The sequence below is a fragment of the Pterocles gutturalis genome, unplaced genomic scaffold (assembly GCF_000699245.1).
Source record: "Pterocles gutturalis isolate BGI_N339 unplaced genomic scaffold, ASM69924v1 scaffold22640, whole genome shotgun sequence".
Taxonomy (NCBI): Eukaryota; Metazoa; Chordata; class Aves; order Pterocliformes; family Pteroclidae; genus Pterocles; species Pterocles gutturalis.
The window spans coordinates 3,217-29,839 of record NW_010141481.1 but is presented as its reverse complement, the minus strand read 5'-3'; the positions used below and the strand labels follow the sequence as shown (position 1 = coordinate 29,839).

The 26,623-nt window shown below is 42.0% G+C and overlaps 1 protein-coding gene across 1 annotated transcript; it reads right to left on the bottom strand.

Moving 5' to 3' along the window:
• Positions 1-525: 525 nt before the first annotated feature.
• On the bottom strand, positions 526-26,623 carry CALCRL (calcitonin receptor-like; the record flags this gene model as incomplete). Its single annotated transcript, XM_010084054.1, has 6 exons — positions 526-747; positions 7,796-7,837; positions 18,716-18,934; positions 21,511-21,577; positions 21,680-21,740; positions 26,470-26,623. Coding segments are annotated over 6 exons (765 nt in total), but the record flags the coding sequence as incomplete, so codon positions are not given.

Here is a 26,623-nt window from a genome sequence, read left to right as displayed (position 1 = left end):
CTGTTTGATTTGTCTTGCAATGTGCAAAATCTTTTAAGAACCCATCAATCTCATTAAAAGGGGAAAAGTAAAGGACTCCAAGCCAGTTACACCTTGTGAAAGATGACAGTTCAAAACCTAGTGCTAAAGAAAAGTACTGAAAGCAAAAAGTGCTGAAATTTTCCAATTGTAACAAATTGGTTCTTTCTTTCCTATTTGCTATGGGCTACATGGCACTGCTACTACTGTTGTATGGTCACTTCATGTGGCTGGTATCAGGAGATGTGGAGCTAGCATAGGCTGGCGGGCAGGTCCATGTTCACTCCCTGCTGCAGCGCATGCACAGGAAGAAATAGCATTCCAGGTCTGTGTCAGACTCCCTCTACACCATTTCTTTCACAGGCTGATGTGGTTTGAATATGATGTGTCCTTTCACCTGGTCTTGCCCTCTCCCACAGTGGCTTGGATTTCCACACTCCCACCCTTCTCCCCACTTTGTTCACAAGCAGAATGTGAAATGATGTGTTTGTAACAGCTGGTGCTGAGCTAGGCAGATGTCTCTCCAGATTTCAATGCAACGAGTTCAGAGTCCTCTATGTATCTTCCATTTAACTGTTCATTGTTTGAATCATGATGGTACAGGTAAACAGGGACCTCTGTGATTGATGTTGCAGTGTAGGAGGTAGATCGTGTGGAACAGTGCTCTCGGCGCCTTTGGCCCCACTGCATTTTGTACTGTGTCCATTGCCTCTTCAAAGCTCCTTGTACCTGTTAAAGAAACACATAGTTAGAATGAGGCATAATCTAAACCCCTATGATTGTTGCAGTTTTTTAATTTGCTGCAGAAAATTAAAAAAGAAGAAAGAAAAAAAAGAAAAAAGAAAAAAGAAAAAAGAAAAAAGAAAAAAGAAAAAAGAAAAAAGAGAAGAATCTCCAAGTCTAATTCCATCAGATTCCATCTGCCTCTCTCCTCCCCTTTGCTCCCAGTTCCAGAAGCAGAAGCAGTTACTCATCCCTTGGCCTTAACTCCCTCCCTGCCTACCCTATGGCATCAATTAGAGTTTCTTCGGTTGTCGCTGCTTACGAAGAGTGGGTATGGGTTAGCTGTTCCCAGAAGAGGCAGATGTGGATCAGATTGCTGTGCAGAAACACAGTAGGATGCTATGGTAGAAGAGGGAAGAGGAAGGAGGGATGGGGATTAAAACCCATCTGATGCTGCAGCTGGATCCTTGCCCCCGGAATGGCTAATGCATTGTGATTGCTGAAGAAACTTAATGTTGAGTAAAACTGGCCACAAGTTGCAAAGTGTAAGTACTTCAAGAGCTTGCCAGCGCTAATTTTGTAGAGGGAAAGAAAGTGTTGAGGATTAGTATAGATAAACAGAGATTTTGTTCTGGTAATTTAAGAACAGGCTCTGTGCTGTCAAAAAAAAAAAAAAAAAAAAAAAGCATTGGTCATAGCCCTCTGCATAGCAGAGAATTTCAACCTTTGGGCATTCATTTTCTAATAAAAATAATGAATTTTTTTTTAACATTTACATTAAGAGTGATGTTATATATGTCACAAAGATAGGATTTAACCCATGGAGTCCTGCCAGGCAATAAGAAGCCCTTCTCCAGCTCCACGTTCAGGCATGCTGGCACTTGCTAGCTCCTTCCGAAAGGAAGCACTGACACATTAGTGGGGATTGGGCAAACCGTGGCTTTGTTCATTCAGATCAGCAATTCCAGACAGCAAAATGTGAGAATAGGAACAGTTTGCCACAACATTCTGCTGTAAATGACCAGCTCTCCAGAAGAAGGCAGAGGCAGGTGAGGCACTGGAATCATGGCAGTGTCCCAGAGTTTCTGTGCTCCTGCTGAGGTGGACATTGTATGTAATTTTTGCTTAGGGAGTAGTCTGAAGTCACCCTCTATGCTCTGTGCAGAACAATATCTTTGATTGATGTAGATTAATCTAAATGACTTTAATATTTCCCAACTCTCCACAGTTCTAATCACTCTATTAATATGTACATAGTAAAATGTCATCTACTCACCACCCACAGCTGCCTGCAAGAAAGCTGTTTCATGTCACATAAGGACAAGGCTTCATAAGGAATTGCTATGAATCTGAGATGCTTACTGAGTGTACAGCAGGACTACACAGCATGCCAAGAATGGATATTTCAATTGCTTTGGCTTTTTATTTTCAATCCAAGACACAAGCCAAGGTATGAGGATTGATGCTATAAATCCTTACTCATGCAAGTAGTTGCACTGACTTTGGTATGACTACTTTCCTGAGTAAACAAACGTTTGCTGGACTAGTCCTTCAAAACTAACTGGAAATTATATCCATGCCCAGTTTCCAATAGTAGCTCTTTTTTGCTATTGTTTAGCTCAGGACAAAGTAGTTAAGAGTTCTTTTCATCTCGAGAAATGTTTTCCTATTCACCTTCTTGTACAACATAAAGAAAAGAAAACAAATGTCTAAGTGTAGGTTAATTAGACATCAAGCACAGAAAAGGCATATGGTTGCAAGAGTAATTACTGGGGCTGTGACCAAAGCTTACTATGGCATTATTGAGATTTAAAGTGAAATGGCTGCATGCAGGGATGTTTCATATCATACCATTGCCAAAGTTTATTAGTGAGAAAGAATTACAGTGTGAAAGTGACACCGTTCTAGCACATGATACAGAAATATTACACGAGGTAAACCCCATAAAGATTTCAATTACTTTTAAATAGCCTTTTGATGTTACAGTGCTCCATATCAATACTTTAGCTTAGTCACCCTTGAAACTATGAGGAAGGACTGGAAGAAGCAATCTTCATAAGGATTGAGTCAGCGACTTTCCGCAATATCATGCTGAGGCAGTTGCTCCTGTAACCTACGGCTGGACACAATGAGGATACTGCAGAAAGCTGGGTGTGCACAGCAGCTCTGCCCATGTGCAGCCAGCTCTCCAGTGCTGCCACCAGGGTCATCAGCGGCTCTAGCCACTGTGCACCTCTGGCCATCGCCTCTGCCCCGAAGTGCTGAGTGTGTTTGCATTGCACAGCAGTTCATCCACTTGGATTAATCTCAGAGTATTTATTGAAGGTGGCAAGAACATGCTCTTACAGCCTTCCTGTTGCTCTCCTAGCCCTCTTCCCCTGCCCTCTGCATAGACCCCAAGGCTTTGATTGCTCTTGCATGGGGAGAAGAGCTGCTGTGAAGGTGATGAGCTCCTGCTGAGCTCTCTGACTGCTCTCAATTGAACCGGAGTCTAATGGGCCACCAGGGAAACCACAGGTCTGCAGACAACATGGTTAACTGAAGGGGGAAGCACAATGTCACCCAGCCCTACAAAGCCTGCTGTGAGGAGCTTGTAGTTTCCTTCTCAGAAGGCAGTAACATTTAAATTGTATATACGGTCAGGAAGAGAACAGGCACATTCCTCTCAGTTCAGCCCGTGATTAGAAGTGCCATTAGTCAGGTTTAAAAGGCTCTGTGGAGCAGTGAGACCATGAGGTCAAAGCATGTGTGTTTTTATTCTCTGCTGAACTGCTGGCCTGTACAAGAATCTGCCCACAAATTGGTAACGGATAGCACAAGCTGCTGCACTTGAGTAAAACGTGTTAATCTAGATTTCTGCCATGATTCCAAGGATCTCAGATGATCATAATTCAGTGCCAACTAAAACTGTTCATGCATGGATTTTAAATGTGTAAGCAGCATTACTGAAAATCACATGCACAGTCACAGCGTATCAATGACCATGGAGGCTCCTGGGGACCGGGAGGGGCAGGGCAATACCTGCCATGCTTTCTGCTGTGATAGCAGCTGGAGGAAAGGCTAAAGAAATGAAAAGCCTGAGTTTATTTACTCTGCTCTTCAGGACTTAAAAGGTTTTTCTGTTCTCTATTAGCCATTCATACCTCTTTGGCAAACAAGATATATGGCTGTTTTTTTCTAAACAGAATTTCCATTTTGTTGGCCAGCCTTGCAGTCTAGCAGCAATCTCAGGCCTGGAAATATGGTCTGGTGAGCAGACTATTGCAGAGACCTTGTATCATCTGTATAACAATGTTGTTGTTGGACAGAGAAACTACAGTGCTGCTGGACACTGAGATTTTATATGAAAATGCACAAGAAGATCTGTTGTTTTAAAAATACAAAACAAATCTACTGTTTATATGTTCTTCCACATGAATGCAGGCATTGATACAGATTATTACTGTTTTTACATTTCTTCCTATAGATGGGCTCATGGTACTAAAGGGAGGTTGGTGAGGTAGGAGGCAATGAATGCGATATAAAACACTGTCAAGTGGTACTGAGTTTAGCATTGTTTATCCTGGCTAAACCTCATGTATTTCAGCCTTGAAGTTAAATATTCCAGCAGGAAAAAGTAAATCCCAGAGTGTTCAGGCTCCTGTGGTACTAAAATTAATCTTCTTGCCACACACTGAATTTTCTCATGAGAAATAATTTTGAGCTCTATGGCAGCAGATGTATACAGCTGCTTGGAAACAATCTCCTACCATGACTGTGAAGACCAGACTGTGGCTTTGGTCTATGTCATACTGCACACAGAAAGACTGGGGGAAATTATCTCAGGTTAGTTCTCTTGGGCAGCCAAACTCAGACCAGCGCTCCTTTTGGAAGGACCTAATGCCATCTTGGCATTAGTCTGTTGCTGCTCCTCTACAGGTTTTGTGCCTTATACATCTTCACCTTGTGTAACTGCAGGAATAAATGGGACTTGGAGAAATGGAGTCATAATCCCTTCATCCTCTCTTCTGCACAGCCCAGCACAGCTACTCTAGGACACGAACCTGCCTGATGTTTATCGGTATTGTGCTGATGCAAGTAGCACCAAACTGTCTTGAGTCTGTATTAGAGGTGTCATTTTTGACTCTCTGCCCACCTTAATGGGAAATTCTAAAAAAAAAAGCTTCCCTTATTGTCCAGTAAATAAAATTTCCTATACGAAAATAATGAGAGGGTTTCTCTGCATCCCTGCCATTGACTATGCTAGGCAGTCTGCAAGTCTGAAGATGATACAACTATTTTGAAAGTGGGTGTATATGGTGAAAAGTACCCAATCACAAAGAAAAATCATTCTCAACATGTCTTGAAAACCTGAATCCCCACAGCTGTTTGTTCTTACTGCCTGACACTGATGAACGTTTCTGATCAGCCACTCCACCAAAGAGTCATTAATCCTACATGCAGTCTGGAGCTACCTGGAGGTAATTAAGGCATTCATGTGATTACTTGTGGGAGCAATAGAGTACAAAACTGGAAGCCACATTTCAATACCAGATTCATTTTTATCTCATTTTGGGCATAGTCTTTTCCAGATGTGTCCCCTTAGTGATGGCTCGCTGACAATTCAGGTATAAAAAGTGGATATCAAGACAAGAGCCTTTCACAAAGAAGAGGTCCTTTTACTGTGGGCTGCCAGCTGTGCCAAAAAGGCTTTCAGAGGTGACTAGGGGTTTGGTGAATATTACTGTTACTCAGGATTTGGACCGCGCATCTTCAGTCCATGTAAGGAATGACTGGCCGCTATTGCCGCTTCCTCAGTCAATGCAGAAGTCCACAAAGCGCAGTGGGTCTCTGAGGTTGGACATCTGACTGTCATGTACGAATATAGTGTATTTTCTTAATCCAAATACATTTATTCTGAATTCTAAATTAAATGCAATACAATACCTAATGAACAAAAAAGAGCTGTGTATTTATTTTAGACTCATTTTCATTCCTGGAATGTGGCTTTTAGTTTTCTACCTCGCACACTAAAGGTTAGTTCATATGAGAGGTAAACTCATTCATACCCTGCAATCTAATTTTGAAGTAAATGATACCTATGGTCTGCCATGACATTGGCAAGCAGATGTTCCAGATATATTAATTATTGTGTAACTTGAAAATTGTATTCCTGGAGTTGTAAAGGTGGATATGCTTTTCTCACACTGTGGTATTGGCAAAAACACATTGGAATTAGAGCTATCTGATGAAACATATCCAGGAAACAAACAGCCTTTAAGATACTTTATGTTTTCAGTGCATTTTCTTGCTGCCTGTCCTCATTTTTAGCATTGCTACAGCTTTTAATCTAGGCACAAATCCATATGTTCTCATTACAGTTGGAGAATTACAGCGTGATCGACCTTTTACATTAAAGCTATAAAACATTAAGAAAATTTGCTTTGCAAAATCTAATCTGAAAAATTGTGAGGTGACCCTGAGGAGAATGAAGAAGGAAGAATGCAATGTTAAAGACCAGGATTTTGGGGTAGCACACTGTTTGGAGGAAAGTGAAGACACACTGGAGTACTGCCTTTCCTATGGGGAAAGGACGTTTAAAAAAATTGCCTGGCCAGTTTCTGCTTTCTCCATGCCAGGTCCTCCCTACCAGAGGGAATCTGAAGTCTTTCTGTGTTTCCAGGGCATGGAGGTTAGACTGTGCCAGAAAGCGGTGACATTAAGGGAGAAGGAGAAAGGTGGTAGTAGCCTGCAGATCCTGGGACAGAAATGTGATAGAAAAAACTAGTTGTACGTCTCTACAACTTTTTTTTTAATTGGACCCATGAAACCATGAACTTCTGCAGCATGGTCTTTACAGCTATCACTTTGTGTTAGGTTCTGTTGCCTTTCTCTTTTATGTCTCCCGAGAAGCCATGCTACAGAATTACAGTGGAAGGCTTCTAATCTCTTCTACTCTTCCATTTCTGTGGGCAGCCAGCCAGAAGCAAAGGTACAGAGATGCTGACAAGTGGTGGCAGTTTTTAATACTCTCTGCCATCCTGAAAGTTAGCAAAGCAGCCAGTAGCACCTTATCAACAAGAGAATTTGCTTCAAGTTGCAATTTGCTACTTTCCAACAATATACAGTGATAAACAGGAGCACAAATATCTCTTTAGGTTGACACACTGAGTGTTAGCATCACAAAGCCTGCTCTGTATCTAATTCACCCACTCTGGATTCAAAATTAACTTTTTAAAGGAGTGTCTAGCTTTGCTAAAACATGCAGTGCTTTATTCTGTTACAGTTGAATGCTCCTGATGTATTGAAAAAGCATTTTTCTGCTAAACATCTTTGGAAAATGGCTTACTGTAGGAATTTAAATGGTTCTTATTTTAACCAGCTATTTTTTTTTCACTAAAAAAAAAAAAATGTAGGGAAGTGGACATAAAACCAGCTGCAGATATATAAAATATTGATCTAGCTGTAAGAGAATGAGAGACATCTCTGCCTCAAGGGTTTTTATTTCTCAATTCCTACATGAGAAACACTGACCTTAAAAAGGCCAGCACTAATCCTCACAGGAGTGAAAGTAATCAGACTCCTCCAGGCTTCTCTGCTCTGACAGTGCTACGGGGGAGGGCATCTCTGCCATGGCTCTGGGGCTGAATGCAGCACATGGCTCTCCAGGACAGATCACCGAAGATCCTCACTGCCTCTTATGGGACATTGTGGTCCTTTTCCAGACAATCCATCCCACTACTCTGGGGCAGGAAGAGTAGTAGAGCATTTTTCTCTTTTATTTAGGCCTCTGTCTCAAAACTGCAGACGGTAGGGCGAGAGCCTCGTGCCTCTACCTCATTTGGTGACACCTGCTTTGTGATGGTAACACTCCTGAATCACCTGCTCAGGGACATTCAAGTCACACTCAGCACAGATCTTTCAAAAATGCACACTGCTGCTTCTATATAGAGACCAAAAAGCAAATCTGTGTGATTTCAAAGTTTGTAGTGTGACATGCTTCATGTCTGCATTAACAAGCAACACAGTGACTGTATTTCAGGTTTTGTTCATTTGCTGTATTTCATGTGCTTACCTCACCATTGAAGAAGCAGAATATAGTTGCCACAAGTAAGCCCTAAGAGAAAGGAAAAGAGTTTAGAGATCAGAACATATTCCTTTTTTTGGCACTATTTGGAAGCTTGGACTTGAGGGATACAAGATAAAACCATTAATTTACTTTCCCTGCACCACAGACATTTCACTTAACCTCCCCCTTGTTCAGTTATGTCATTACACCGATTTTTGTCTTTTCAACATGTTTTACCATTTTATTCTCTATTACTAGCATTTATAGATTATCTGTTTTGGCTATGAAGTTATTTTTGTGCAAGAGGCCTAGAGAAGGAAAATTAAATCATGTGTAAGGTAGATCTCTTGCTTACAGGGGAGTACCACACGGACACTGACTTTGCTGAAGAAATGGCAGAAGAGTTGTGTCCTACATACTGCCACTCAGCTGTCAGGAGTGCAGTCACCCAGTTAAAAGTGTCAGCCAAGGAGAATCCAGCTGCCCCAGGAAGGCTTTAAATTGAAACGTATGTCAGGAGAAGTGAATTTGTATGTGGGGCATCACGATGGATGGAGGGGATGTGAAAAGAGGTATACGTGGGCAGAAAAAGGAAAAAAAACCCACAACAGGTGAGTTAGAAGGTAGAGGGGCAGTAAAAAAAGAAGAGAAATTGCAGATCAAAGCTTGGTCCTAAACAGCTTAAAATTAGTGTAGTTACTGCCAGAGCCGTTCAGATAATATTTCACTACTGCTAGAAAATTAAACAGGGCCAAGGCAGGAACAAGAGGTAAGAAACTGTGAAATTAATAAGAGAAAATTCTCGCACACAGAGCCTGCTATTCAGAGTCATGTAATTACACCGGCCCATGTTCTAAACTGCACTTGCTCTCATTAAAATAGCATTACATAGCATTACTGGGAGCAAATGCCTTAATCTTAAATAACTTAAAGCGGTTAATATAAACTAAATGTACGTCAGTTTGTGAAATTGAGGGTAAAACCGCAATACAATAGCTTGTGTTCCCAAGGGCTGAAGAGCTTTACAGCTTTTTTATAAACCCTCATTTAACTGATTACCAGCTAAATTGCAGCTAATGCTTTGTAAAATGTCTTGGACTCTGAAGTGTATATTTTGGACCACAAATGCAGGGTAAGCAATAACTGTTTTAACAAAATTATTACATATTAGGGACACACAGGCTGGTTTGAAAAGGTGCTGAACCACCTGAATTTTGGCAATTATTTTACTCCAATGAGTTTTCTCTAATGCAGAATGCACAATTTGACATGACTTCAAACATGAACACAGAAAAAGCATGTCTGAGGAGGAGGAAGGGTAGACATAGTGAGAAAAAGAAAGCTTCTTTTCACGTTTTAGAAAAACAGTGAGCATTCTCAAAAAATTCAAATCCCAGTATATAAGATGAAATGCACAATAGTTTGTCCCTAAGCTCTGATATGAGAAACACCACAAAGTCAACCAAAACCATACGCCTCTAAAGTGTATAGTCAGATCACAGATTCCTAAATTGAAAATCTATGCAAGGGGAGCAAATGCGTTACTTCCCGGTGCCCTATAATGATTTTCTCTTGCATTGTGTGCGCTACATTAATTTGCACAGTCTTGCAAAACATCTGCTGCTGAACTGCATGGTACATACAGTCACAGCAGGGGTCTCAGTCTTTTGCTAACAGCCGTCAGCCACGACAGCAAATGAGATGGATCTTGATCTCCTCTGAGAGCAGAGATGCTCGATGGACGTGATGGACACGTGAGGCACAGCAGATGCAAAAGACAGCAGGAGGAGAGAAAGAAGCAGGGATATTTTTCTAAGTTTGTTCTTCAGTGAGAGTGTTTGGGGGCAATTTGGGAACTGCAGTTCACCTGAAGGCAGAAATTGAACCTGAACTATTGAAGGGAAGCCATTTTCCATTTCAATTCCTGTATGGTATTTGAATTCCTCTGTTACATCCTGCAATTGATCTACTTTTCTTCTGTTGCAGAGTGTAGTTCCTCTAGTGTTTTCTCCAGACAACTTCTGACAGAAAAGCTGAAGAGGAAGCTGTGGTGATGCCTCATATGCCTTCAGTTGCTCTTCTGATCTGGAGTGAGCTGAGAGCAGATCTGGCTCCTTGTTATTTTGAGACCATGGATGTTGTACATCTTCTGGTTTAGGAAATTATTTTCTCTAGTTTGTCCCATGTATGTCTCATTACTCTTCTTCCACCAGCAATGGCTCTCTCTGGTCTGCCATCTAAATTTATATCTATTTATTTCTCTTTCTACTTCTATTTCTATTTCTGTATTTCTATTTCTGTATTTCTATTTCTGTATTTCTATTTCTTCCATTTTATGCATAGAGTTTTGCCCATAGTTCAGAGTATATTGTTATTTTCAGCTGTAAAGCTACCGAGGTATCAGTAGCAGACATTAGTTTTGTCTCTTCAGAGACAGGAGGGATTGGGATGATGAGAATTTTACAGTGGATCTATTAAAACACGTGACAAACTGAATGTAGGTTAATTATTTCATGTAAAGCCCACAGACTAATTCTCGTATCTCTTTGATATATGTCTTCCATATTCTTTCTGCCTACTGCTGGCTTTTGCTCAGGGTGCAATTCTTGTTGAGGATGAAATCTCTAGGTCAATTATGTATCTCTCTGCCACTGTGTGAAGTGGTAAAACTGACAATACTTGTGATGTACTGTCTGCTGCCAGTAGGATAACATTGTCTGGAGTATTGAAGGCAGAGATGAAGAATACATTTATTTTGAGATTAAGTCCATTATTTACTTCTTCTGAAATTCTTTATTTCTGGAACCATGTGAAGACCAGACAAATGTGGCTTTTGGCCAAATCATGCTTAGAGATTGTCCAGAGCTGGCAGCTCTCAGACTTTCATGTACCTTATCAACCCTGTAGTGAGTTTTCCCTGTGTTCAAGTGTCTATACTGGTCAAAGGACATTCTTTGCTTGATAGGCATTTAATTTGCATCTCATTCTTCTAGAAGATGTGAGTGTCTTGAAAAGAAGTTCCAGTAATTTGCTCAGGTTGAAAAGAAACAAACAAAAAATATGTATGCAGATACTGCAAATTTACATGGGTTTCTGATACCTCATTTGTTTCTCTTCTACCGTTTCTCTCCATAAAACCAAGAAAGCATATACAGATATGCTTATTCCCGTTATTCCTGAGCATGTCCATTGCCTTAGTTTGTGCCCTAATTACACAGTGTTGCTGATTAGGTTTTATATTCATTATTGACGGTAGAAGATGATGGCACATGTAATTGTACAGATGGCCATAACATAAAAAAATCAGTTTATGATTCTCTGTGTGGGCTTTGGTCCATGCCTATTCACTTCTCACTTCTGGATCTGAATGGACAGGGAAAAAAAAAAAAAAAAAAAAAAGCATGGCCAAGGTTCTTCATAGAAGTACTTCCTATTCCCATCTCCCTCATTTCAGCAAAGATAAAGAACTTTAAGGAAAACAACACTGTGTTCTTCATGATCTTCATTCCCAGCATGTTCACACAGCATCTCTGAGCTAAATCAATCCATTATAACGTGTTCATTTATATTATGTTAAAAAAAAAAATGTAAAGCAAAGAATGTGTCTGTGCTGTTTCCGCTGCTACTGAGGTGGGGAGATTGTCATGAGAGGGCTGAAGACAGCAGTCCACCTGCTGCAAAATGAGGGAGACACCCCATCAGCCAAAGCTCACACTTTCTTCTTCTCACGCTCTCTGCTGGAGGTTTCATTACTGTCATTTTGTACATGAATTTTTCATACAAACACGCCACTTTATAATATCCTGTTTTCAAAAAAATAATTTTCCCCAACTTTTATTGGCTCAAAATATTAGAAAGTTTTAAAATTATGAATACTGCAAGGAAAAAAAGGAACAGGAAACAAAAAACCACTTTTTTTGTCAAAAGCAGTCCTATGACCTTAACTTTGTGGAGAAGGAAAAAATATTTATGGTTTGGCATCACAGAGTATATTTATTTCCCTTCAAATGGAGAAACAGATGGAATGAATACCTACTAAAATGCATTGAAATATCTTACTGTTTTTAAGACGCTACTTTTAAATGGCTTAATTTTGTTCTGCATAAACCTGCATAGAGAGTTAAGTTTACAACTTGGAAGCAAGGTGGATGTATATGTGACCCAAACCCACGCCTAAAGATATGAAATAACCTTTACACAGAGGAGACCCCTGTGAGCTGGATCCTCCTGCCTGGGAGGACGGGTGCTGTTGTCCTGAGGGTGTACTCTTACTTGAGGAGCAAGAAAACTTTGATAATTCTCCATTTAATAGAAAAAAACTTTATATTTGCCAATAAAATCAAGGTCCTTACCATAGAATCATAGAATGGTTTGGGTTGGAAAGGACCTCAAAGATCATCTAGTTCCAACCCCCCTGCCATGGGCAGGGACACCTCCCACTAGCCCAGGTTGCTCAAAGCCTCATCCAGCCTGGCCTTGGACACCTCCAGGGATGGGGCATCCACAACTTCTCTGGGCAACCTGTTCCAGAGCCTCAACACCCTCACAGTAAAAATTTATTCCTAAAATCTAATCTAAATCTATCCTGTTTCAGTTTAAAGCCATTACCCCTTGTCCTATCACTTTTGTAAAAAGTCCCTCTCCAGCTTTCTTATAGGCCCCCTTTAAATACTGGCAGGCTGTTTTACTAGGCTAAATAATCCCAACTCTCTCAGCCTGTCCTCACAGGAGATGTGCTCCAGCCCTCTGACCATCTTCATGGCCCACCTCTGAACTTGCTCCAACAGGTCCATGTTCTTATTATGTTGGGGTCCCATAGCTGGACGCAGTACTCCAGGTGGGGTCTCACAAGAGCAGAGTAGAGGGGGAGAATCACCTCCCTCGACAGTTGGCTTTCTGGGCTGCAAGTGCACGCTGCCAGCTCATGTTGAGCTTCTCATCAGCCAACACCCCCAAGCCCTTCTCCTCAGGGCTGCTCTCAATCTGTTCTCTTCCCAGACTGTGTCTGTGCTTGGGGTTGCCCCGACCCAAGTGCAGGACCTTGCACTTGGCCTTTTTGAACTTCATGATGTTGGCATGGGCCCACCTGTCAACGTCCCTCTGGATGGCATCCCTTCCCTCCATAGTGTTGAGTGCACCACACAGCTCGGTGTCATCCGCAAACTTGCTGAGGGTGCACTCGATCCCACTGTCCATGCCTCCCACAAAGATCTTAAATAGCGCTGGTCCCAGTACTGACTCCTGAGGAACGGCACTCATCACCAGTCTCCACTTGGACCTCGAGCCGTTGACCACAGCTCTTTGAGTGCTACCATTCAGACAATTCCTTATCCACTGAGAGGCCCATCTGTCAAATCCACGTCTCTCTAATTTAGAGACAAGACTCTCATGTGGGATAGTGTTGAATGCTTTGCACAAGTCCAGGTAGGTGATGTCAGTTGCTCTTCCCTTATTCACCAATGCTGTAACCCTGTCATAGAAGGACACCAAATCTGTCAGGCACAATTTTTCCTTAGTGAAGCCATGTTGGCTGTCACCAGAAACCTCCTTTTTCTCCATGTGCCTTAGCATAGTTTCCAGGAGGATCTGCTCCATGTTCTTGATGGGCACAGAGGTGAAATGCTGAATAGCATTTTAATTTCTCATTAGAGGCAGACTTGCACATTAAGGGCCCCAGTTAGCAAGGTACTAAGAAGAGTAACTTGCATATTGCTGTTGATTCAGGGGTTATTTCTCCACTGCACCAAGCAGACCTCCACGGCTAAATCTTCTCTGGTATTGTGACATTGCCATGTTAGGTAACGTGACTAGCCCTACAAACCCAGGTACGAGATGCTGGAGAGAGAACTTGGTGAGAGGAGACAGTTGGTGGAAGGAGCTTGCAAGCTGGGATTGCTTCCTCAGCCTCAATACCTCCCTCCTTCTCCTCCTCCTCACCCCATAAGTAGGGCATCATCTGTGAGTATTTTAGAGATGGGGCAAGAAACTATTGAGGCTTGGACAAGCACTGGAGAGCAATGGTTGAAGAGCATGTAGGGCTTGGGTGGACATGAGACATGACCATAGGGCCATCCCTGTCCCTTCTAGTCTCGGAGTCCCAAGGGCTGCTCAGGGACTCCCCAAGGTGTCCAGTTCCAAAGCTGCTCATGCGAAACTGGAGCCAAACTGTCCCATGGGCAGCGTGGGGGCTGCAGGCAGGAGATGCTGCACTCCCTGCCTGTGCGTTTGAGGTCATCCATGGTGGATCTGCTGGAAGTGGGGTGGTAGGAGTCCCAGGAGTGAGGGGCAGGATCCCTGGGTCAGGGCTTGTGCCTACTGCAGTAGCTCTCAATATGGGCAAGCTGTAAATGCTTAGTGTCTTCTCCCTCGGCATAATCACCTCTTAATGATGTCCTTCTCTAGAGTGGCAAGAAGGTTTCTGCTCCAACCCATCACCTGCTCCCCATCCTGCAAGGTAAGGGGACAACCCTCCCCTCACCAGCTGGCCCCAAGGACCACCGCTCTCCAGATATGTCCATTTAGGAGAAGAGACCAATACCTTTTCCCCAAGGACCACCGCTCTCCAGATATGTCTGTTTAGGAGAAGAGACCAATACCTTTCAATTTGCAGGAGAAATCCCATTGCTTGATGGCACCTGCTCACCCAAGAGCCCTTCACTTCTCATCCCCCTCCCCGTTCCCAGCGGTGATGGTCTGCCACCTGGGCTAAGATAGGGAATTCTGCTATTCTGGGTGCACGCCCTTTTTCTCAGTGTACTTAGAAGTGGTGAGAACTTGGACACAGACACTTGTTGGGAGAAATCAAACCACTTAGAAACCCAAACACTCCTCCCCCACCTCCCCAAAATTCCCATCAACCAACCAACCATCACCCAACCAACCAACCAAGTTCTTCAAACCAAACTCCATCTCTTTCTCTAAAATCCATGATTAAAACCTGGTACAAACAGGTGAATATATATATATATATTTTTTAGTAGATGTAGTATTGTTTTTTCTCCTCTCTCTCTCATTATACAGCAAACATTGCAAATATAGAAATTTTCTCTGTACAATTAACGACTTCGGTTTACAATGCAATGTGTGGTAAAACCTCTCAGTGAGTGAAAATGTGAACGAGCCTTCAACCGGGTAAAAGTCTAAACTGGAAGACTCCATTTGCAAAAACAGCCCAAAGGATGGATCTCCTTCTGGTCTCTTTTTGGTTTTTGTTGCTGTTTTTGTTGCTGTTGATTTTGGAAGGGAAGGAAGGAAGAACACAAACTGTTCACAAAGAATCCACAAAATCACGGAATAAGGTCTCATGCAATGCAATATTGGGAAACGCCAAACCGCAGCTCTCTGCCCACTCTTTCACTTTCTTTTTATATTAAATTTTTTCTTTTTTCTTATTTTTTTAAATGCCTTCTCTGAGACCATCTCGGGGGGTGGGGGGGGTTCTATACGGGGGACTAACTGATGCATAATGCATTTTTCCACTCTTTCTTTTTTCTTGCGAGGCCTCTGCCTCACAGAGGGCCAACATCAGAGATCAGAAGCTGGGATAATGGGATGCGCTCGCTGGTAGCAGACCCCCTGACAGGAGCTCAGCACCCCTATCTCTTTGCAGCCTAGGACTCCTCAAAAAATGCTCAGTGGTTCCTGGGGTGGGGGAAGTGGCAGTGGCAGCCCTGGGGCCCACAGAGGTGCAGGTGGCCGTGGCGGGGTGTGAGGCACAAGCCACATCCCTCCAGCCCCCTCTCGCTGCAGAGACCTGAGTGCAGTTACAGGTAGGAAACAAGGCTGCTGCTGCTTCACTCCTCTTTGCCCAGGTGTACCATTCCATCTATGCTGGGCACCCCAATGGGACTTCTAAGCCTTTTAATGACAGATGTGTTTTCATGCCAGAGGTGTGCAAGGAGCCAGCGCATCCTGTACCATAACGTTTTATACCCTGAGAAGACTGCATCTTTCATGTGCTTTCAGCATCATCTAACAGGCTTTTGAAAGTCAGGTCATCTAGGAAAATCTGCAACTCACTGACTCTTCTGGAGCACAGATGTTTGCTTTGTGGTGCCTACCTTAGGAGCTCTGTTTAATAAGTTAACTTCGTGTTCAGCAATGCACCTACAGCATTCTATTCTGTGCTTAAGTTATTCCACTTCAGGGTTGAAATATCTCTCTGTGGCCTGGTGCAATCTTTATTTCAGCACAGTCTGGACAGTGAAGAGTTGATATCGGTGATGGTGAGGGGAGATACTAGTCTTTTTTTACAGCAGCCATGGGGAAGCTGGCTGGGCTGGAAAAGTGCATGCCTTCATATTTCCAGCACAAAAGCCAGCCTTCAATTTTTTTATCATTTATACATCTACTCTACAGATCTGTTAAGAAGAATCTGGTCTATGTGGTGAAATGGACACAAGCTGATGCAGGGGAGGTACAGTGTCTGTGAATTGCTCCTATAGTCATATTCAAAAAACCACTTGTGCTTAAAATGGTGAGCATTGATGACAGTACTGCAAAAAGAGCAGGACAATTCAAAACCAGACTGCCCTCTGTAATTCAAAAGTGATGTCAGCAGAGGAACCCTAGCACATAGCACCTTGATGTGTTGTTCTTCAACCGGGAAAACTGCTCTCTGAAAGACATACCATTACACAGTTTTTTTTGTGGGAACAAATTCTTTCTCATTCATCATCCTTAATGCTCTGATCTTTACAACAGACTGCAGTGCTTGTTTGCACCATTTCTGTGAACATGGATGATGTAACTAATACATCAAACCATTGTGCTCACCTAAAGCAGTGATGTGCTGTTGAAAAACTGTCTCTGTTCTAGAAAAGACATAAAAAATTAATAATTTAAACAGTGCAGAAATGGAGAATGTATTATATTTTTCACCAAAAAAAATCATAATTGCACCCATGATGGCTGCCTGTATACGACGGACATGCCACTGGATGCAAAGACTAATAGACTGCTGCTAGTTTATGGAGAGGCAGGCTGTTCTGCAGTTTATGAGAGCACAATAGCTAGTGGGGAAATACAGCCACTACACAGCTATTACTGTATCTGCTAATAATTATATGAGTCCTAGAAGAAAATGAGCACCAGAGGAGTGATTACGTAGCTTGCTATCTTAAATATGCATATAAGAAATGTTTGGGAAAGGGTTAAGAAAGTTTATTTTTGAATACAATTAAAAATCTGCCCCAAGTATGAAAGGGAGGGTCACTGTTGGCTGCAGCTGGCAGGACAACTGTGTAGCCCTCCTGAAAGGTCAAATTTTACATGCCGGTGGGAAGCACATTGAGATTACATTGCAGAGGTGTCAAGAGGTCTTCTGTGAGGTCTGCATTGCTGCCCTGGCTAGGGGACAGCCCTAGGTGGGCTGTCACTGCTTGTCATGAACGGTGGCCCCTCTGGGGACAGCAGCCATGAGGCACAGGCCGCCCCCACCATGTGCCCATGTCGGTGTCCCCAGCACCGACCCTGCTGCTGAAGTGGGAAAAAAATGTATTGGCAGGGGGTGGTCGGGGTCAATAAGGCTCAGAGAGACATCCATTCCCAGTGACTGGGACAAGGGCAGGGGGAACACATCGGAGATGAAACTTTGACCCCTTGGATCCCTACCTCACCTAACCCCATCCATTGGTAAAACAGTTTAATGATACTTTGATTTTGTTTCTGGATCTATTTTAACCTTGGTTTGGTGACTTTCTATTGCATAATGATCATAATTAGGATTGTTAATTAAGATAACTAATATTCTTTTTGCAATTCTACAACAACCTCAGAGGATTTGAAAGATGTTTTAGAGTGTTACAATAATCACTTTACTCCTGTTTTATCATAACTTGCTAAAACTGTAAGCAACTTGTCACAAAAAAAACTTACTTGGAGATACTTGGCCTTGAGACCGAAGAACTGACAATACAGGCAGCAACAGAAGAAACAGACTATCATCCTTTTTAAGCAGAACTGTAATATAATATGGCATACACTGCAAAAATATAGATCTATAACTTCAGTTATTCTATGCACGCAGTAGCATGTACACCCACAGTTGTGAAGGGATAAGGGAGATAAGCAGACAAAATAATCTAAGATGACAGGATGCATAAATTTTGGTAGCATTATTTATTGCTTCATTTAAGGAAAAAACCACCACTGATTTTTTTAAGCTCTTCTCTTACCACAACATTAAAATAATTCCTGCATTTAGCTTCTGTATGAAAGGAAACAAGAAGGGGGTCACTGTACTCGCCCATGTCGACCTCCACTCACAAATGCATTAGAAATCTGCCTCTCCTAGTCTGTACAGGACTGGATATACTACAGTCAGTAAACCAGATAACCAAGCATCTAAAGTAATTTAGTTTTGTTTTGTTTTCTTTTCAAAAGAAAGCAAACCAGGCTTACTGAATGACGCTGTAATTTCGAAGCATTTATGAAAGCAGAGTGTCAGTGTTATATTTTAATTTAAGCTGCCTAATAATGGAATTTTAATTCCTAGATGAAGCCTCACTGTCTCAGTCATTTCTTCTGTGTGTTGGCATCCCCCCTGTACAACAGTTTGCATACACAGATAATTTTAACATTAACCTCACAGCACCAGTTTCACTAAATTCACGCACTTCCACAGAAATAGTGCTTTGAACAAAAAAGACCTCTGTGATTTCAATTTTCTCTCCTTAGTATTAGAAATAGTGCCATCCGATCATCTTTGCTACAGTTTTCATTGTTTCCCCTGTCTTGTGGTTGTTCTTTATGCAGCAATGCTGCTCATGCTGATAATCCAATAATGTGAAAATGTTTGGAAAAGAACAGCAAAACTATAGTCATGCTCAGTTTCAGGGCAAAACAGCTGACAAACAGCATCTTTGGCTAGATAAAACTTAACAGCAAGCACCTCACCTAAGCTGAAGTTGCTACTATATAACATACCTGGTAATGCATTAATATATGCATGACGTAATCATATATTTCTCCAGCAAGTCGGTTTTCTGGTCTCCAGGGGATAATAACAAACTGAATTCCTAGTAAGGGCACCAGGATTAAAGTGGCTCTGACAGCTTTCATATACATATTGGACTCAGCACGGTGGGTATCTCTTAGTTTTGTCACCAAAACTCGGACAATGTTAAGCAAAAAGAAAAAATTGACCTGCAAAAGCAAAGCCATTGTAGGTGAAAGCATTCAAATTAAACAGACATTCAAAATGAAAATACAGAATACATAAACAACAGTAAAATGTAACTTTCTAGCTTTACTGGAGCTCATAATGGGCAGCTCCTTGCGAGTCAGGACTTGGAAAGGACCTTGAATGTCTTCAAAGAAGAGATGCTAAGCTGCTCTACATGTTTCCCTAAGGAAGCCTGAATGGATGCTTCAGACAGGCAGGGATCAATTCTAGGAAGCACTGATGGTTTTGACACTGATATGGGAAAATCTAGGATTTCCAGGGAACAATTAAGCTCATTTTTATGTCTAAAGTTTAAACGGAGTGGACTCACTGACGCCCAGGAGTAACCACGTCTCTTTTCTGAGTCTGAAGGTCACCCAGGTATCTTGCTTCAACCTGCACGGAAGATGTCTGCAGCCAGATGAGACAAACCCCAGCATGTCCCTAGGCATATGGGACCTATGGGGGCACACAATTACTCTGCGGAATGTGTTCCAGCCTACATGGGCCAATAGTTCAGGCTCGTGTATGAGCAGGGGGTCAAGGCTGCTCTTGAGAAAAACCTAGGCTGCCCTTTGCCTCCCCGAGACTGCATGGACCTGTGGTACACTACCCACAGGTGAAAATTAACACATGGCTTCTAGCTCAAGGCAGAAGCACCAGACACTTCAGAAAGTTTTGCGCCTGACCCATACAGTTAGTGATGCCAGGTAGCTCAGCATCTCATCTCCTCGGTCATTTCTGGAAATCTGATTCCAGCTGTGGGCACTCAGCACACAGAAACCTGCTCTTGACTCTGGTTTCAGAGGGAGCTCCCCGTGGGATGTGCTGAGAGCCTGTGGAGGACCAGGGACAACAGGCCCAGGCTGGTAACGAGCCCAGTGGGTACCCTGCGGGCATCCTGGGTATCACAAACCTTCTGTCCCTCCAGTGTACCCAGATCACTCTTCCACTCTTTTACAGTAATATCAGGCACCTATGCTTCTGAACCTCAGTAGACTTTTTTCCAGATAATTTTTTAAAATAAGTATGTAAGCTGCATAATTTTTATAGATATTTTAATAGCCCCAATTCCACTGACATATGAGAAATTTCAGTTGAATCTTTGAGAACAATAAAACATGAATCAGTAAGCTTTAGCAAAGCATTTCATCACTTCTTAACTACTGAGAGACCTTTCAGCTGTTTTACATTTGTGCTCTACTGGAAAAAAGGAATAATAAATGACTTCTGAGGTCCCATTCAACATTAAATCTAAACCTTATTCTCCATCCTCCTCTGACTTCACTCACTCTGCTTAACCTTCACTTTTAGAATTTCTGGAAGCAACTGTGAAAAGTGGAAAAAAGACTTTACAAGGGTAAAAATCCTCAGCTCTTCTGAGTCAATCTGTCACCATGAGATTTTTGTAGCAAATCATGCAGGACATTCTGCGGACATTGACATCTTCACAAGAAAAATAAGACTGGAAATGGCATAAGCACAAGACAGAAATTATAATGCCTTATTTTGGAAACAGTTAAAGACTGCTCTTCTTCCACAAAAGAACCAGTCTCTCCTTTATTCTGTGTGGATAAGATGTACAGACTTGGAGCATGTTGATAACAATAAAGGTTGAATGGCCTCTCCTAGAAGTTAGTTGGCATTAATTACAACAGCAGAAGCAATCAACATTGAACCAGTAAACCCACAGTAGATGTGATTCTATGGGAATAACAGACAATATAGCAGGGAGGAAGGGACTTTTTCACATTGCTGATGCACAAGATTGCTTCTCAAGAAAGGCTAGAAAGATTTACAGGTTTTTCAACTATAAGATGACGGGTTGTTTCTTTATTCAAAGGTATTGCCAGTATTCACTGCCCTACTGTTTGATCTCTGAGGTAATTACTGCAGGTACATCCATGCAGAAGTTTGCAAACAAGAGGCAGCTCAAAAACTGAAAGGGCATCTTGGGTGACAAATAAGCTTGGGGCTTGGGTTGAATAAAACCCTTTCTGCATCTGTCAGGAAGGTCAGCGTTACCGCGCCAAATGGCACTGCTGGCATACAACGTGCTATATGCATACACATTGCCGAGCTGCACTTTCAATCTTCTCCTCCTTCTCAGACAGCCCAGTTCAGTCCCTTCCCTCAACTATTTTAGCTCCCTACCTTTGGGCCATACCAGTTCAGTGACCAGTAAAACTCATGCTGAGCGACCAGCCTGCACTCAGCTCACTCCAGCTAAGGCATAGGTAAGCACCTCATCAATGTCATATAAATGCTGTACATTTGTCACAAACAAGGTAGGCTGGGGGAGGTAGTCTGGGGGAGAGTGATGGCCCGGATTTTCAAAAGCAGTTGGTGATTCTGTTTGCCTCAAAATCTGATTCTTTTTCAGGTCTTGTTTATGAAAATTATTGAGAATCTGTCCTCTTAACACTGAGTAGAGAAAATGTCTAGCTACTTCTGAGTTTTGACCAAAATACTTAAAGTACAGAATCTTCTATTTTATGCAGGTTAGAAGCATTTCTAAAATAATTACTAAACTGTTGATAGCAAAGAATATTCTTACCAATAAAGCTGCCATCACAGGTCCATGAACAATATAGAGCAAGTGTGTGTCAACACTCATCCAGCAGCTGGAGGGGAAATACAGCATTAAAATGTGTTATTAACTCAAATAAAATGTGTTACACAGTTAAATAATGCTAAATTCCTTTAAAACCAGATGGGCTACTCACTTGTCATTGAAGTATTTGGTTCTTGCAACAGCGTGAATAGATGCTGGCACTAAAGGGAACCCTGAAATGATTAAAGTTATAGATCAGTCTTGGTATTTTTTTATCTTGAATTTCATGTGTCACACACACTAGTCAGTCTCCTGTCCACAAAACACACACATGTGAAACCACAGCTTTAAGGATAGAAGTGCAATCCCATTGCACTCGGGGCCCTAGCTTTACCTCAATGGTGAGGTGCAAAAGGGAATAATGTCCAAGGCAGGCCAAAAGGAGAAGCAAAGCCCATGCACAGGCCTTGCTCTCCTGGGGCATGACAAAGCTGCTGCCAGGCTCCTCTGCGCGCTGCAGCTTGTGCAGGAGAGGGGGTGAGCAGGCAGTGTGGGAAGGGGGCAGGGATCAGCTGGTTCCCAGCAGAGTATTCCCTTGGGAAACCAGGGACAGTTGTTAAGACAATGTCAATCATTGTTGACCAAGAGACGCACATTAACTCACATGCCAGATTATGGAGCACTAAACAACAGAGCGAGGAGTTGTTCTTCTGGAGCCTATGGCAAGAAAAAATGTTTGGAGCCAGGAGTTTTTTGGGGCATGGGGATTTGAGATATCTTCTGCAGGTTCCCAGCCTCTGTGCAGCCAAGCCCACCCCATGCAGCTTTATCTCAGCAGGGAGTGGAGCTGTACCATAAATCCACATCTCCTCGCTCAGCTGCGAAGCCTCAGGGGATGCCAATGTTCTGACAGGCAGAAAATTTGCACTGGGACAAAGGCTCGGGAAAATGCCATGCTTAACAAACTAGAAGCCTCAAATTCTTATCTCCAGCCTGACATTAAGAATGACAATCTGGTCCATTCCTATCCATCTTCCTTCAGCTTGCTTGCATGTTGCGTCCCTCTCCAACAGGCTAGAAACCTGGAATTCAGGAGTCCGCACTGAGAGACTGACCCCGGTTTGTACAACCCCACGCGTGCATTGAGCCAGCCAGCAGGGAGATGATCTACTGCCTTGCCTGTCCTGTGCAGAGCGCTTTGTGGACACACATGGTGCTACTGCTACTGCTACTGCTGCCTCTTCCCCATAAACCATGGGCATTTCTTCTGAGCTTTGGATATTCTATAATTACAAATAAAAATGTGTGAAAATGTCCCGCTGACACCAGCATTAGTCACAGAGGGAAGAACATGGCTCCTTGGTTCTTCAGGTGTTAGTGATTTCATAAACACTTTTAGAACAGACAGAGAATCCTCAGCCAAGTTCTGGGGAAGTCTTGCCTCAGAGCACAGGCCAGCCAATGTTGGAGTGAGAATAAGGTCAAAAAAGTATGTAAATAGGATACTCTTATGTCTCCAGGCATCTTTAAGCAACAGCTATTTACTCTACTGCAAAAAAAAGTTCTTACGGCTGTTTACCTTGGGAGAACAATGCAGGTGTGGAAGAACAAATTGGATTGCCTTCTCCTTTATGTACTGTTAGAAAATGATTACTTGGCTTCTGGCTGCAGAATGCCTTTTTTGGTTGATGATGCATGGTAGGACAACAAAAAGTTCAGAACAGAAAGAAAGGGGCTTCCAACCTCAGCGCGAGTTTATGGGATTCAAAGCTTGAGAAAATCCTCTTGAGTTGGAAATGGACAAAGTCTGGCCAGTTTTGTTGACAGAGAGACTGAAATGCAATTTTTAAGGGGCTTTTCTGTAACAGCAAAGTCTTCATCTGAAAGCTCTGGCCTGGAATACTGGGAGTAGAGCACTCCACATGATGCCAAGGGACCTTTTTCTTCTGCTAAAAGCATTAGCCTAGAATATTTGGCTCAACAAACTCACAAGCAAATCTTAAGAATGCGACGGAAAGTTTTCATTAGCCAGTTACAGGGTAAAAAGCTCATGACCGCCTATGGCTCAAATTTCCAGCTGCAGAGTGGTCCGTAGGGTTAAGTGTTGCTTTTCCCTTGTGAAGGGCCAAAAGGCACAGAGGCAGTGAGAAGTGGAGCACCAAGAAGGCCTGCTGGGTGTTGGTTCCACAGCATGTATCACTCCAGGGATCCCACCTATGCGTGGTAAGCAGTGAGCAACATAGAAAAGGTCTCACCTCAACCATCCCAGGAAAAGGTATGACATATCCTTTTAGGTCAAGCCAGGTCCTCTATGGCAAAAAACTGGCAATTATAGTTAATTGTATTTCCAGTTGAATTTGGAAGGCAATCTGTTTCAGCACTGTCCAAATAAATGATTCCCTTTTCACTTTCATGTGGGTGGAGCTGCCTGAAGCAGCCAGAGCAGACTGTAGCTGGATGCACATATTTGATACTGTTTTCTTGCCCGGCATAAAGGCGATTTCCTGACCCAGTGAAACAACAACAAATGAAAAATGACATTCCCAGAAGCAGTTCCCAGAGAAGGGGTCACCCGAAAGCATCAGCCTTGAAATACACCTGTCCATGTCAGATTTCATTCAATCATCTCAAACCTTTTGCAGAAGTGTTTTATATTTCCTCAGATTTTTATTTTTCTTATGAAGCTATTTTACAAATGTCATTAGTGATTTAAAAAAAAAAAATCTAGATCTCGTTGCATAGGGATTACTTACAACAATGAATAAATGAGTATATTCATCTTGTACTGTACATTTACCTTGATTTTTTGAATTGTAATTCAGAGCATATCCTGCTCTGGTTGCTCTGCATTGCCCTTTGGAGAAATGTATCTCTCTCCACTAAGTAACATAGCTGCATGTTTATAAAGTTAGACTGTGTGCCTACTGCTTCTGGAACCCATGGAATTACACTGATTTATGCAAACTTAAGGGGTGGCAGATAGTCCTAATTAGATCATTTTGCTATTAATGATTTCTACCTTAGTTAGGAGATGCTAATGATACTTTTTTTTGGTGGAAGTATTCATCCATTTCCATGAAAAAGGCTGCAGACTTCATAGTTAGAGAGTTGTGTCCCTTTTAATTAACCTTTTCCTTCTCAGGATACCATCATCCTGTTACCACAGTCACCTCCCCAATTATTTTTTGACAGTGCTGCAGATACCTACGAGTATCTTATCAGATAGCTTCACTGAATTACCCACCATGATGCTAGTGCTGTTCTCAGTAACATTACAGCTAGCTCATAAGCTTTCACTGCAGGCCAGCTATCCCAGTTGCATTAAATTGCACTGCCTGAACCGAATGTAACCTGAGAAGTGTTTACAACCATTTTACTCCTGCATAATTGGATATGTAATGACACTATTTTGGGAAGAATTATGCTGCAAGACATGAAAATGGCAAGGAAACATTTAAAATGACTCTTCACATAGGACTGCCCTTTCAAAACCAGAGCCCCATCAAATTTTGTATATTCAGATATTCTGAATAATGAAAACTTTGTGATAGCACAGTTGCTTGCTCCAAGAGGGCTCAGCTATTTGGATTGACAGACAGTCCAGAGACCTTGACTCAATTTAGGGCTCTTCAGGAAGGTTGTCTTCATTTAAGAGCTGATGATGTTCCACACAGTTTTAATTCCAAGAGCATGACAGGTCCCTGTCTTCTAAGAAAAGATGCCACTCTCATAAGAAAAAAAGTGCATGATGGCATTGTCATTAAAAAAAAAAAAAAAAAAGAGTTATTACATGCTTGGAAACTGTTACCTAGCACTACAATCCATATAAACTAGAAAATCATGTTAATTTTCTGGTATCCAGAGAGCACTAAGTCTTATACCGTAAGAGGAAAGTAAGTTACCGCTCTTAAATGAAAATCCAAATAGAGGAAGAACAACTTTCCACTTTGCTGTTACTGCCTATTTAGGACCTGATTTTGGAAGCCTATTTAGTGATTACAGTCAGAAATTTAAAGTTCTTCAGAACACTCATAATTGGGTCACTTTATTTTATTTTACTGCTGTAAACAAAATAACATTGAACAAGTATAACATCTCCAAAAAGGATGGAAAATATAAATTCTATCTGCTTCTGACTGGGATTGCAAGAAATGAATGCAAGTGAACATCCCTAAGTGCAGATAAAGGTCCATCATTTGCTGCTTAGCTTCACCAGTGGTTTCAAAATATGGGGAGCGGCTCAAACAGAAACTGGAATGAGGCTAGAGATTCATGGTTCCCAAACTGGGAAAAAGCTCTTGTTAAGGATTTTCTGTCAACACTGATGTGGACTGGATTTACAATAGTGATTTAAATGTGAAAGAGACTGCACTCCACTGTAACATAAGGACTGTATTTATGTCAGCCCTGAAAGCAGAGCAATTATCTACTCCTGTGTGGGTAAAATTGTATCTTCTCCTTTAAAACAACATCTGCCAAAGTATATCTGATACTAGATTCAGTTCCACAGAAATTCTGCTTCCTCTTTCTATGTGCTCTGTTTTTTCACTTTGGGAGACACAGATACTGTGTTTCCTTCTTTTCATTCCAGAATAAATATACTTTTATAGGTACCATCACAGATTAATATTTTTGCATATAAAGTGACAAAAACAGACAAGTTTTGTTGAGACAAGAGATGAGCTTGGATAGAAATCTATTTCTCTCCAAACCTTTGCTTAACAAAACTCAAGCATTTATTTCAGCAAATCCCAAGACACAGCATACAATGCATACCGACTCCAGCTGATTTTTCTAAGTCTCTAGGCCCATCCAAATAAATGCACTCAAATTTAGGACCCAAGAACTCAATCTTAAACTATGATCTAGTGGTATAAATACAACAATTCAGGTTCATAAGTGCTAGAAGAATTTAAGCATCTGAAAAATTGACCATCTTGGTACAAATGGCAACATACATACCCCAGCCCAAGAGGTAATACCAGTGCAAACGCTGCTCTTCAGCAAACACTGCTACCACAATCAATGTGTGAAGATAAATGCCTTCACAGAGCATCCAGAAGTAGTTGCAGCCCAACATGTACTGGTGAAAGAATTGCAGCACTTTGCAGCTTAC